This window comes from Prionailurus viverrinus, chromosome F1, assembly GCF_022837055.1.
Source record: "Prionailurus viverrinus isolate Anna chromosome F1, UM_Priviv_1.0, whole genome shotgun sequence".
Taxonomy (NCBI): Eukaryota; Metazoa; Chordata; class Mammalia; order Carnivora; family Felidae; genus Prionailurus; species Prionailurus viverrinus.
The window spans coordinates 33,354,643-33,368,819 of NC_062577.1; the positions used below are offsets into that span (position 1 = coordinate 33,354,643).

At 54.7% G+C, this 14,177-nt stretch overlaps 1 protein-coding gene across 4 annotated transcripts in view; it reads right to left on the reverse strand.

Moving 5' to 3' along the window:
• Positions 1 to 411: 411 nt before the first annotated feature.
• MAPKAPK2 (MAPK activated protein kinase 2) overlaps positions 412 to 14,177 on the reverse strand; it is a 44,583-nt gene continuing 30,817 nt past the window's right edge. Inside the window, exons 2-11 of one of the 4 annotated variants that reach the window (XM_047840254.1) lie at positions 7,791 to 7,835; positions 5,695 to 5,834; positions 5,431 to 5,504; positions 5,073 to 5,152; positions 4,466 to 4,592; positions 3,774 to 3,849; positions 3,236 to 3,360; positions 2,827 to 2,912; positions 2,627 to 2,707; positions 412 to 2,134 (exon numbers count right to left, since the gene is read on the reverse strand). In XM_047840254.1, coding sequence (XP_047696210.1) covers positions 1,991 to 2,134; positions 2,627 to 2,707; positions 2,827 to 2,912; positions 3,236 to 3,360; positions 3,774 to 3,849; positions 4,466 to 4,592; positions 5,073 to 5,152; positions 5,431 to 5,504; positions 5,695 to 5,834; positions 7,791 to 7,835 — 978 coding nt within the window. In that variant the 3' untranslated portion in view covers positions 412 to 1,990. The remainder of the gene's footprint in view (positions 2,135 to 2,626; positions 2,708 to 2,826; positions 2,913 to 3,235; positions 3,361 to 3,773; positions 3,850 to 4,465; positions 4,593 to 5,072; positions 5,153 to 5,430; positions 5,505 to 5,694; positions 5,835 to 7,790; positions 7,836 to 14,177) is intronic. The other 3 variants (XM_047840255.1, XM_047840256.1, XM_047840257.1) reach the window with 3 other exon arrangements.

Consider the following 14,177-nt stretch of genomic DNA (forward strand, 5'->3'; position numbering starts at 1 on the left):
GGTTTGAAACAACTTCCTCCCATCCCAGGCCAGCAGGGCCCCTCAGGCTGAGGAGGCCAGCACCTGGCTGTGGCTAAACAGGTCAAAGAATCAAGTACTGAGAAACAGCTTCAGTCCCGATTCAGTATTTGGCAAAAGAGCATGGGCCCCCCACCCCTTGTTGTCACCCCACGCTGCTATAAAGGACAGCAGCATTCATGCCCCTACACCAGACACATCCTGGCCAGACCCTGGACGGGACAGGTGCTGGCTCCCACTCACCCCGGAGGCCCTCCCGTCCTCTCCCCTGCCAGGACACCCAGACTCTGCCCTCCCAACATACGGAACCATCTCCATCTGTGGGAAGAAGAGAAATGGGGGGAGGGGGGTAGAAGGGCTGAGTCCCGTGAAGGAAGAGCAAGGAAACCTTTCAACTATTAAATCTGTTTAGTAAAGACAGTTTCGCTCATACAAAACATCAATAGTTTACAACAATCTGAGTGCTGGACACACCATCAGAGACAGGGAGGCGCTGCAGGCCCTCCGAGAAGGGCCTTCCCCTGTGCCCAGAGAAGAGCCGGGGGGCTCCTCCACCACCTTGCCCCTGAGGGAGACGAAAGCTGAAGGATTACAGCCCCGAAGACCATGGCACAGAGGACGTCTCCCCAGGTTGCTCATTAACACTGGGGGAGGGCCCTCCCCACCCTCCCCTCACTGGCCTGGATACGTGAAGCTGAGCTGTTTGGGGTAGGGGAAGTGGCCAGTGGGGACGGGGGGGGGGGGGGGGGCAGAGCCGGGACATCTTTGGTGTGAAGGATTCCCCCCCCCCCAACACACAACAGCACTTGAGTGGTGTTGCCTTTGCCCGCATGGGGTGGCTCGCCAATGCCTCCAGAGCCCAGGAGAGAGACAGCAGAACGCAGAAGCTGTGTATCACTTCTAGACTGCCCAGGCTCACCCACGCGGGCAGAGGGGAGGCCTGTTAAGAAGTGGCTACAAATGTAGGAAAACTAAACAAGAGTGGGTTAAGAATGGCAGGAAGGAGAAGTGGAGAGGCCACTTGGAAGCTAAGCGCCTCAGAGGACGAGGACCAGCACTAACTAGGGAGCAGGGGGTGAGGACGGGGGGTGGTCCAGTCTTCCTGATTGTTGTGCCAGTGCCTAAGTCACTCCTCTCTGCCTCCCAGAACCGGCTAACGGGCAGGCCACGGAGGGCCTGGCCCAGGATCTGGATAGGCTTCTCAGGCACTTTGGCAGACCCAACATGGGCACGGCAGGCCCAGGGAGGGTGAAGGCTCTTGAGCCACAGCAGGGCCCCTCCCTCTGCAGCCCTGCCTGCCCCTGGCCCCTCAAATGCAGTCCCAGACACAGATCCGGGCACACATACACATGTGCGCGCACGCACGCGCACACACACACACACACACACACACACACTCACACTCGCCTCTGTGCGTCTGGCACACGTCTGAGGGCTCCAGCGGAGGTGGGTGGCATCCCAGCCCCGGCCCTGCATGGCTTCGAGCTCCCAGAATGCCTCGGCCAGCAGGGACCTCAGGCTGTAGTGGGGAAGGAGAGGGCAGTGGGACCACACAGCGACACGCCCTAGAACAGTTTCCACAAATACCCTTTAACAAACCCCAAACCCTTGCACGTCCAGAGGAAGGGGTTTGGGGAACAGGAGGGCAGAGTGGGGCAAGGAACAATAAAAGGAGTTTCATAAAAATTCTAAGTCAAATTACTGACAGAATTGCAAAATGAGCACGGGTTCAAGAGCATCTTGCTCCCTTCTCTCTCCACGCCACCCCCAACCTCCCGGCCTCCCCGTCTCTGAGGTGGCCGTTCGTTTGGAACCAAAGGCAGGATTCAGCCTCTGATGGGGCTCCGGACTCCATGCCGCCGAGGAGGAGGGGAGGCGGAAGTGGGACAGTTCTGTGTCTCTTCGTTTAAAAAATATATCCAGGTCGAGAGTTATTGCTTGCCCTGCCGTGCAGTGGGATGGGCTCAGAGGCTCAGTGAGCGAGGGCCGCAGCCTCCAGGGCCCGAGCTTTCTTCCGCCTCTTCAGAAGGAGAGGATTGGACGCATCTTCAATCTTTTTTATCTTGATCTGCTCGTAGTCGACACGCATTGTGGCCAAGGCACTGGTCATCTCCTCCTGGGGAGGGGAGGGTTTCACGGAGGGGGAGGCACGGGAGACAAGAGACACGAGGGCAGGGGGAGGGCGACGGGAGGTGGGAGCAGAGAGGACAGGCTGTTTAGTTAGTGGGTCCAGGGCCGACAGCGGCCTGGGCTCCGGCGTGGGTCACCGGGGCCCGGGCACGGCATCCTGCTGCTCTCCCCGAGCCCTCCCACGACCCCGCAGGAAGGCAAGAAGAGGACCAGGAGTCCCGTGAGCTCCAGCCTGTCACTAGCTGCGTGACCCTGAGTAGTAGCCTTTGGGGTCCCTTTAGTGAGCGGTGGGCTTAGCGGGAATAAACGCAGAGTCCCCGGCCCGCAGCCTGGCCGGGGAAGTGGCTCAGAGTCACTGCTCTTGTTCTAACACAGATCCCCGGGGTGAGCGAGCACAGACCCAAACTCCCCCCACCCACGCCTGGGCACCCCTGGCGAGCCGCCTCCCCCAGCCCCTCGCAGCCAGGACTTCCCTCACCTTGACATCCTCCCACCGCTCCTTGTCCTCCTTCAGGACCCGGCTGGTGTGCAGTGGGGTCTGAGGGACCTTTGTGGATTGCTGATGAGGAGAAAAGGAGTTTAAGCGACAGCCTGGGGTGGGGCACAGTGGTGGCTGAACCCTCACCCTGAGGGACGGTTCCCATGGACCCAGGTCTCTCCGGCCTCTACCAGGCTTACCATGATCCAGGGGTGGTTCATAAACTCTGTGATGGTCATCCTCTGCGTGGGCTCTGTTTTCAGCAGGTTCCGGATAAGCATCTTCACTGGGGAGTGGGGCGGGGGACAGAGACAGTTCAGGGGCCACTCTCCCTCTTCTGCCTCTTCCCAAAGTTTGCAAGGCGAACCCAGATTCGGGGGTGGGGGTGTTGCATGGAGGCAGACTGCCCAAGGAGCTGCTGAGGGCATGACGCCTGCACCACTTGATAGGTTACGCGTGGCCCCACAGCCCTGGCCCTGCGCCAGGCCCTTCACACAGACAGGACGCACCCAGCGGGCACAAGCACAGGTACAGACCCGCTGCCACACCACCCCCACGAGCGGGACACCTACATGCACACACGCGCACGTGCCGGCCTGGGGTCTTTACCTTCCTCTGACACTTCGGACCATTCTGGGTTGGGAAATTCATACTGGCCCATTCGGATGCGAGTCTTCATGCCCGGAGAGATGGCAAGACCATGGTTGGAGTAGAAGGGGGGATACCCACACAGCCTAAACCACGACGCGGGAAGAGAGGGATAGCGCTGGTATTACGTGGGGGGCCTTGCACCAGGAACAGGCTGAGAAACGGGCTTCTTCTTGTCAAGGTCACAGAGAAATTGGAACTCATTGATTCGGGCACAACGTATGAAGTCATGACCAGGGCCCAGAAATCCAACATGCGGAGTATCTAAAGCACAGTTTCCTGCCCATTTATCAGTTTATAGCCACCGCTTGGCTACCAGAATCCAATAAGCATTGAGAGAAGGAGACATGCCGGGGATTCCCAGGGAAACCCCATCCAGAAGGGGACGCTGACCTCGCTCCTTCCTCTTGTCCCAGAGAAGTACAGGCCTCCTTCCACCCCATGCCCCAGCCCAGCACCCGCCCCCCCCCCCCACCCAACCTCTCCCTGGCACACTCACAGGATGTACATGATGACACCCAAGGACCACATGTCACAGGACTTGTCATACTTCTCTGGACCCAGCACTTCCGGAGCTGCAAACCAAAGGTCCCTGTGGGTGGGTCTGGCCCTGGGAGCACTGTGCTCTCTCCCATTTCTCTGTGGAACATGTTCTCCCTCCCAGCCCTTCAGCCCCTCATGATGGTCCTGGAGCTGGGGGTGGGAGTGGGGGGAGCAGCCATCACCCAGTGCTGGGATTGGGGGTGGGGAACAGACCCTCCTCCAAGAGGAGCCCTGGGGCTAGAGTCTCGAGACCGAAACAATCCCTGAACTGAACAGCCTTGTCAACCCACGCTGTCCATTTAATTCGACAAACACGTTTGGAGAGTTTATTCTGTGCCAGTCAGCTGGGGCCCCAGAACCAAATCTGTGTCCCAGACTCCACTGGGGATCTGATGGCAAGGACCGACCTTCTTGGGGAAATTACACGTGGGCACAAAATCCTGCCTATACTCTCAGAAAATTTCCCATAATGCCTCAACCCCAGCTTCACTCTGACGAGCCCTACTTGTGGTCAGGTCACATCAGAACCAGCTCCAGAAAGGGTCAGAGGACATGATTCTCCCAGGACCGGTGGCACCGAGAGCTGGAGGGAGGGTGTGAGAGCAGCCATGGGGACAGATGGGCGCCCCAGGCCTCCTTGGGACTTACCCACATAGTACGGCGTATAACAAGGAGTAGTCAAAGAATTGTGGCTGGTGGTTTCCTTGGCAAAGCCAAAATCGGTGAGTTTCAGAATGGCATTGGGCCTTTTGGAGGTGTATAGGAGGTTCTCAGGCTACAGAGAGAGACAGAGAGAGACAGAGAAACGGCAACTCTGCTGAGCCTCTGAGGGGCTATGAGAATCAGAAGGGTGACGTTCCTGTCTTCCCTCCTCCATTCAACAGTCATCAACAATCAGGCGGGCATACACGACCAGGGGTCTGCCTTCTGAGAACTTACAGTGTGTTTGGAGACAGGAGACTAACACAGACAACCACGAGCAAACACCACAGGGACACAGAAACCAAAGGTGAGGACCACAGGGCTGGGCACAGCCACAGGCGGCTTTGCTCTTGGGTTTGGGGGTGTGCCCAGAGCGGGCAGGCCCCGTGGGGCAGAGAATGGCACCCTGCCCTACTGTGCCCTCAGGAGCCAGGCAGCAAGGCTGCAGGACACTCCTGGGAAGGACAAACCTTCCCAGGGTCACTGCGGTCCCATGGCTGCGGCCCTCCGAGACACTCAGTCAGGGGGAGGGGCGGCAATAAACGGCTGGTACCTTGACATCCCGGTGGGCAATGTTGATTGAGTGCAGATACTGGATGGCCTCACCGATGCTCTTCATGATTTCTGACGCTTCTGTAGCCGTGAGAGGTGGGAGAGAGAAAGAAGGTCACAAGATGCATTGTCAGGTTTGAAACCCTGCCCCCCGCCCCCCAGTGCAGCCCCAGACTCCCTACGTCCACCACCCACCCTAGAAACCAAGAAATGGGGAGCGGTCACGTTTCAGCTGCGGATGCCAGCCTCGGCAACAAGCTGGAGGAGGCCGTGGGCCTCGGCATCCCTCCTAGAGAGCAGGCACTGCAGAGGCCCCCTTCCCACACCCCTGCCTGGCAAGGCCTGTCCCCACAACAGACCCTTTCTACCTCTTTCTGTGAACGCTTGGTCTCCTCGGTCCTGGATTCGGCTAAAGAGCTCTCCGCCATCCAGACTGAAACAAAGCCACAGTCAGATCCGACGGGTACAAATTCCTGCCACCCCTCCCCACCGCCCGCCAAAAGAAATGAAGCATTTATGTCTGAAGCTGTGGGTCCAGGCCTGGGCAGTGCCCGGAGGGCGAGGGGCCTGAGTGGGAGGCGGGGACAGGCTGGGCAAGGGGCAGAACGGGCACGGGTGCGTACCATTCCATGACAATGAGCAGGCACTTCCTCCCCGCGTACAGGTTCTCGTAGACATCGACGATCCGCACGATGTGTGGGCACTGGGAAGCCCTCCAGTGCAGCTCGACCTCCCGGCGGGCCTTGGGGCAGTCCTGAAGCATCTGCAAGCCAAACGGCCACCTGTGTCACTGCACTGTCTCTGCAGGAGGACAGCTGGCTGTCGCCCCGGGTAGGCCTATTCCAAGGCCGTGGCCCGGGTGCCCACGGACATCCACGCTGGTTCGCCAGAACTCCCCACCACTCCCATCTGGTCCCCCGCCAGCTCCCGTGGCATTTTCTCCGGCCCCTCCCCCTAAATCCTGACTTGGAGCTCTGCAGCTCCCTTATCTGCTCTGAAAGAAACCTTAAGATGACCTCCATGGGGCCTTGACAACTACACCGAAATCAGCCCGTGGACCATTTTATCCAGGTGGGCCCTTCCCAGCCATGGGCATGGAGTCTTTTCTAGAAGGCAGGCAGCAGTCGGGCACTGGGAGACAGGGGTTAGTAAAGGAGGCATAAGGAGAAAGACAGGCTGAGGAAAATGAATACAATCATAGAAAGGGGCCTGGAGAAGGGAGAGACTCCAGAATCAGTAAGAAAAGGGACCCCCAAGATCCCTCAAAACCCAGCACACCAAATCCAGAGCAAGGTGCTTTCTACCTCTGTGACATACTTCGTTCAACCAACCGATGGCCCAGGGAGTCAGCCTGATGCGGTTCGAATGCCGCTTCTTACATGTTTGCAACCTTGAGCACATTCCTTAACTCATGAGCCTCCTTCCTGTGCCTTCTTCCCCGGACCAGGTGGCCAGGGACACTAATGGAACCTGGGGGGCTGAATCTTGATTAATCCAAGCCAGTCTCACTAATTCCTAGTCCTTTACTAGTGACTAGTTTTGGAACAAACCTAAGAGCCAACGCCGGCCAAGATGAGATTTGTAAAAAATCCGCTAGAGGCCTCTTAAAGGGAGCACAAGGAACCCATGCCATCTTTCCTGCTCGTGGTACCTGGAACGGGGACAGCCACCTTAGTGCCATATAAGAGGCAGCCTTAGAGGACAAGTCCATGCCCTGAGGAAGCAACCGGGAGAGGAGGCAACGACCTGGATCCTTGCTGACACCAAGAAACCGCCCTCAGAACTTGTTTGTGGTAAGATCAGAATCTTTCCTTACTATTTAAATGGCTTTTAAGGAGAGTTCTTTTATTGCGCAGAGCCAAAGGCACCCTGATCTATTCCTTCGCAAAATGGGGATAGAGTTGTGAGGGTTGAACCATCCCACAAAGCGCCTAGCAGAGTGCCTGGTATATGCCCGATAACCAGAGCCATGGCTTTCATTCCAGAACGTCCACTATGTGCACGGCACAGATGCCAAAGTGATTAAGACAAAGACCCAGAGAGACTTACCATCTCTGTGGGAAGTCAAGATTAGCCCTACACAGTAATTTAAGGGCGGTGGAGGCTGAGAAGGAAATGGCAAGGCAGAAGGGAGGGCATCCAGGCCGGGAAAACAGTGGGGATCGAGGCACTGACTGGGAGGGAGTGGAGTTGGAGTCGATGGGTGATGCAGCCCAAAAGCTCAGAGACGTGCTGCAAAGTGCACAAAGCTTGGAAAGAAAGATCAGAGGGTCCGGATGAAGCCAGATCACAGAGGGCGGTGAAAGGCAAACATAGGAATTTCCAACAATAAAACTAGAATTCATCATGCTATGGTCTGCGATGTCCTAGGCCTTTTCTAACTGCACAACTGCCTTTTTTTTTTTAATATAATTTATTGTCAAGTATACAGTGTGAACGGTGTGCTCTTGGTTTCGGGGGTAGATTCCCGTGATTCATCACTTACATACAACAACACCCAGTGCTCGTGTCAACAAGATGCAACTGCCATTTTATGGGACGAGGAAATTGAGGCTCGGACAAATAGCGTGTCCAGGGCCAAGTTCCTAGGGAAAGGCAGAGCCAGGGTTGGAATCTAATGGTGGGTTCTAAAGCCCAAGCCTTTTCCGTGACACAAGTCTTTAAAAGGAGAGCCGGAGGCTGAGACTTGTCAGTTCCGGACAGACAAGTGCAGACTGACCTTGCAGAGGCAATCCCCAGACAGGTGTCCAGATGGCTCAGTCTCCTAAGGAGCAAGCAGGAGGCAAGTTTCCTGTGGGGTCACACTGCCACCTCGTGGCCATCTGGGGATACTGCACATGTTCTGAGTTCCGCCACCTTCAACTTGAATTCATTTGGATGGACCAGGAAAAAAGCTTACTTTCCTTCCCATGCTCTAAGGAAAGCAGGAGGAGGTACTGACCAATTTCATTTGCATGTAATTCAACTCAGTAAGCACTTACTGGGTCCCACATTGTGTTGAACGTCAAGACGTAACAGAAGAGTCCCAATCTGAAAGAATTCAAGCTGGGGCGGGAGGAATCAGGGTACTAGGGGACATAGACACAGAAAATACTTATGACCCAGTAAGCTAATGTGCTATATGGGTGATAAGTTCAAATGGTTCAGAAGCAAAAGTTCTCAGAACAGCCAAATAGGAAAGACCTCTCTCGCCCCCTACAGGTGCCTAGATGACTACGAGACCCAGAGAGCAAGTTGACAGATTTACTCAGAGGCAACTCGAGGTCATGGATTTACAATCAGGAGGGTCTTGCGTGCGGGTCTGGAATTTGTCAATTTCTGGTTGCATTACCTGGGAGAGGTCATTACGTTTCTAAGCCTGTTCTGCATCTCTGAAGTGAGGGGGTAACACTTGGCTGGCCCCCTTCCTCACAGAGCCATTGTAAGCATCTCGTGAAATAGTCTCGCTAAGAGTGCTTTGTTATCAGGAAGGCACTCATCACTGTAAACAGCGGCATAACTGCCACAGCACAGGGACTCTCTCCATCACCTCTGAGTTGAGGCTGGAGCCCGCTGACGTCACCAGCAAGACCGTAGGCCGGGCTGGTGTTTGCGGCCCAGTGACCACAACCTGGAAACCAGCTCCGGGCTCTGACCAACCAGAGCTGTGCCAGGCGGGGACAACACCAATGCCCAAACCCAAGTGCGTGTTCCCTGGCCCCCCCACGAACTCAGAGCTGGCGCTCCAACCTGAGACGGGTTAGACCACATGGCAGAAGAGCACGTGCGGTCAGGAGGCCTGGGTTCACATCCCGCCTCCAGGCCCACACACAACCCTTCGCCTGGTAGACGAGCCAGACGGACCCACTACAACACGCTGGCCTCAGGAGCCACGCGCACCTCACTTCCCAGCTCTGCGCTTCCTCGCGCGGTCCACTAAGCCAACCTCCCTCTCTGCAAGGGGTTTCCTCATCTGTAAAGCGGGATTAGATGCAGTGAAACAAATAAACCGGAAAGAGTTGTACGTTTAAGTTCTACAAGAAACATAATAAGAATTTCCCATGGAGACTGGTGCCTGGCGTCCAGGTACGTGTTTATCAGAAATCCCTGGAGGGATACGAAAACCAACAAGCATCGAAGGCAAGACCTTCGACTGGGTCAGGTGGGCAGGTGGGCTGATGTTGTGGGGGAAGAGCCTGAAGAGCCAAAGAGGCTTTGCAGACAGCTGTGGGGTGTGGACAGCCAGCAGGGAGGACATGAAAAGCGAGCTAAGTAAAGAAAAGAACAGTGGTGGGGGTGGTGGCAGATGGGGCGGGGCGGGGGGGGGGGGTGCATGAGCCCCTAGCCAGAGAAGAGTCAGAGAGAGAAACAGGATTCCCGCGGTGCTGCCAGGGGCCACCAACAGGTTCAACCAGAAGCCGACAGAGTCACCTAGGAAAGGCTTACTCCTCTGGCACGACAGAGACAGTGGAGGCCAAAGGGCCCAGGTCTCCAGCTCTCAGGGCTCCAGACCAGATTGGAGGACGGAAGGAAGGGTCTTCTCACCAAGAAGCCACAACACACAAAGCCTGCAAGGGTTTATGGAATATTTTAAGCCCACACTAAGCGTGGAGCAGATGCTGTGACTTGTCTCCGCCCCCCGCTCCGCACGCCGCGTCTGAAATTCTCTCGCACTGTGGAAAAGGTTAATGATCGCGTGTGCAATAGACAAGGCCACCCACCAAGTGTGGCGAGGGCCAGGGACAAGGCCACAGAGCCCACCGCCTGGGGAGGAACCTCCAGGATGACAGTGGCAATGAGGGAGACGTGGCAGCTTTCCCCAAACCCTGTTTCGAGCCTCAATTTGCCGGAAGCTCTGGGACGAGGAATGGGGCCCCTGATGCTGGTTGCTTATGGTCCCCCTTATCTCCCCAGTCACCAAATCTTCCACTGTGGGGCCACAGGAAAAGGCTCAGGAGTGGTCAGCATCCTAAACCTGGCTGAGGCAGAGAAATGGGAAGTAACAGAGCCCAGGGCCTGAAGCATGGTTCACCAGCAAAGCAGGTACGAGGACTGGAGGGGAAGGAGCGAGCCACAGGCCCCAAGGGATCATCCCCTTCACAGGCTCCAACATCTGCCAGGTGCGTGACCTTGCGGAAGTTTTTAATCCCTTTGGACTTAAAAGGGGGTAATAACAGGACTCGCCTGTATTAAATGAGGTAACGTATGTAAGTTACTAAGAGCAGTGCAGGGCACACAGTGAGCAGCGCATTCGTGTTTGCTATTATCATTCTGCCCCCACTTCCCACCCAGGTCGTTTCAGGGTCCCACCGGGGTGGGCAGCTGGGATCCCGCTCACGCCCACCTGGTTTACGGCGTTATTAATAGCTCCAGGCACCGGGCGGAGGGGGACCCAGAACACTGGAAGGGAGGCGGTCTTTGGCATCCCAGCTCTGAGCTCTTCCTCTCCCTCCCTACGCCACCCAGACCAACCGGACAGCTGGGGGCGGTACACCCGTAATGAGAGAGGAGGAAGACATCCCTTCCCAAGACTGACCAGGAGCCAAGAGTCTGAGTCAGGCACTGCGTGTGTCCGCAAGTGTGTGGGGTGTCGTTAAAACCAGACCTCCTCCGTCACTCGCAGCAGGAGGTCAAGGGAAAAGGCCCCCGTGTGCCATGCACCCGCCCTCCCCCTGGACTACAGGGCGGTGCTGAGCTGGCGCTCTGAGGCACAGACGAAAAGAGGAGGTCGTGGGCAGGAGGGCTGCTGCTGTGAGTCCCAGACAGCACTCCAGCGGAGAGCGGGATCCCCAGGGAGCAGGGGGAAGGGAGCCCCTGTCCTCCAGGGTGCTCTGTGCTAAGTGGGTGCTAAGGACTCCAAACGTGGAACCCTCGCACCCAACTGGGAGGGCGCATCCCACTTTACTAATGAGAGAACTCAGGCTCAGAGAAGCCAAGCAATCCATTTAAGGTCTCCCAGCAGTTGCCTGTGGCAGGGCTGGGATGCGGTGCCTGTTCTCACTGCTCCTGAAGCCCCTTTTCCACCGCCCCGTGGTAGGGCAAAGGCACAAAATCTGCCATGACTGTCCACATATCAATGCCAAAAGTGGGGGCCCGAACGTACGAACCCTTTGATCCTGAAATCCCACTTAGAGAATTTTACCCAAAGCTACTATCCTAGAAGGAGCCTTAAGGTATGTCCTGGGTCAGTGACATCAACCGGAAACAGCTAACAAGGCCCAGCGATAAGCAAAGTTGCTTTTGTTTAAAGTGTGTTTACCTATACAATCTATAATCGTTACTGCAATGTTGGAACTGAATGTTTCATCAGTAAGGGAGTCCTGTGTGTTAGATTCTCAGTCACCATCGGTCACTGTCAATGGGGGCACTCTACTTTTTTTCTTTGAAGCACAAATCCCAATCTTCGTTTCCTCAAATTTGCTCATCAGAAAGTATCTGACAGTAAGTGAAAAAAGCAAGTTACAAAGCCTAATTAGGTACAGTACAGCTCTATACATTTATTCACATCTGTGGGGGGAGGGTGTAAAAGGAAGGGCATTCATACTCAGTAAAATGCTAATGGTAATTCTACCTGAAAAGGAGGATTACAGTAATTTAACTTTCTTGTATCTTTCTCTTCTAGGTGACTTACAATGAGCATCTGTACTTTTTAAGAGGCAAAGAAAGACGCTTAGCTCTCCAAATGTATTCCAGAGGCCGTCGTCCCATCCCCAGGTCTCCCCACATCCACGGAAGGGGGAAGGCAGCTCAAGCCAGCAGGTGCAGGCTGCCACGGGCAGGTGCCCACACCCCTCTCCCCGACAGGAGGGGCGGACACTGAGAACTGCAGCTCAACCCGCCCCAGCGTCCTCCGTCCCCTCTGGCTCCTGACCTGGCCGTCTAGCTCCCCAGCCAGCGGGCGTCTGCGTCAGCTCAAAGCTCTTTACGCCTCTCCTCTCAGCCTGAAGCCTGCGGAACTGGCCCCCGCAGCCCCGTGCTAGCGGAAGACGGAGATGTGGGAGGTCACGAGGCCACAGGACTGGGACACACTGTCCTCACAGCCCTCATCCCTGGACCTGGAACCAGGGAGGGAACCAGGGAGGAGACGCAGAGCGGGAGCTCACCCCCCCACCCCCACCCCAGGATGCCATCACGCAGCAAACATCTGCAGCACCCAGTTCACACAGCCCACCGTTTGGGAGAGTGCTGGGATGTAACAGAGAACACAGCAAACCACGCCTGTGCCCCATGCAGCCTCCATTGGGATGCAGGAGGCACACGGTGCAAAAGTCTAAAAAGGTTTATTATATCCTGTGACTTGTGCTACAAAAGCACGAAACAGGGGGCTAGGGTGCTGTCAGAAATCAGCAGTGGTAGTGGGGAGACTCTCTCTCGCCCCCCCCCCCGCCCCCCCAATGACAGAGAGATCCTTATATCCTGGACACATGGTCACTTGTCTCTTCACATCTAGCCCAGCTCAGGAACCTAAGAGATGATGAACAGGTAAGTCTTAGTTGAAATGACCTTTCTCTAAATCCCTGGCAGCGTGGGGTTGGGGAGTTATGCCCTCTTCTAGAACTTCTGCAATGAGGAGCTAGTGATGACCTTCCCCTAGAAAATGATCTAAGGAGAAATCAAATAGAGTTTTTAAGTCTTAGAAGGTTACTGACATAAAAGATACACAGCAGTATTGCATCTGGGTCCCTCGTTGGCACACACAGTCCCAAATATTTGGCTGGGAGGTCAAAGTGGTTCTCTGTTTGTTACTGACTTTCATTATTGTGATAGAGAAAAATCCTCACCCAAAACAAAGCTAAAACTTATAACGGGGAATCCAGTACTAAAAGCCTTGAAAGAACCACACTACACTGCCCAGACCAGCTAGACCTTCCCTGTGCTTCCTGCCCTCTCTCTCCAGGACCTTCCTGGGGGAGCCACAAAGGACCAAGGTTCAACAAAAAGGCAAGAAACTTAAAAGTCACACTATAAATGACAATTAAAAAAATATCTATTTGCAACACATGACAGATAAAAGGCTAACTTAACTCCGACAAACCAATTGTAGAAGATTAACGGTCCGATATAAAAATGGGCAAAGAAGACGACCAGGCAGTTCAAAGAAAGGGAACACAGATGGCCAAATGAGAGATTCTCCATGCGACTCGTGAAAAGAGAAATGCTTACAAAAACAAGACAGTAATGTCACCAGAATGGCAAATATGTTTTAATGTTTGACCAAAACCAAAATAAAACTCCTGGGTTTATGCCAAGGTTTGGGAGGAAAGGGTACACCCTCATACACCCCGTAGGGACGTAAACTAGTATAGGGGAACTTGGCCCGAATCTATCAAAATTGTACATGTTCAAACCTTGAACGGAGTAATTGCCCAGCTAGGAAATCATCCCACAAATATGTTCCTAACGCATTTTAATGGCCCCCAAACTGGTAACGACCTACGTCCGACACTTCAGAGCTGGTCAGATAGATGGCAGGCACCTACACAGCAGAGAACTTAGTGCACAGGCTGTGAGAGACGCAGGGCCACATACACCATGTTTATGGGAGGGCAGACCAAGAACAGGATGGCACTTCGGCTTTACTGTTACCATCCTGGTTTGTTTAATGGACTTTCATTGGCATTACTTAAGCAACTTTTGAAGTATATTCATGAACACAAGAAGCCAACACACCAAAAGGTTAATTAATGGGTCACTGTAAACGGTGGTAATAAAGGTAGTGCTTTCTTCTTTTGTGGGCTTTTCAAACGTCCAAAAAAATATACTGAACAGAATAGAAAATATAATAATACCATTTGGGTGGTCTGTTGTTGTTTTGTTTTTTAAGGCGCAGGGGAGAAGGTACACAGGCCTGCAGATGCTCACAATTTTTTTGGAGGTATTTATCCCAAATAACGTTAAGAGGGTTGACTATCAGGAGAAGGTTCTACCGAAAAACTTGTGTTTTTTTGTTTGTTTGTTTTGTTTTCCCCTTTATTTTTTTACTTTATTTATTGAGAGAGAGAAAGAGAATGGGGCGGGGGGGGGGGAAGGGGGAGGGGGAGAGGGGGGAAGGGGGAGGAGGAGAGGGAGGGGGAGGGGGAGAGGGAGAGGGAGAGGGAGGGGGAGAGGGAGAGGGAGAGGGAGAGAG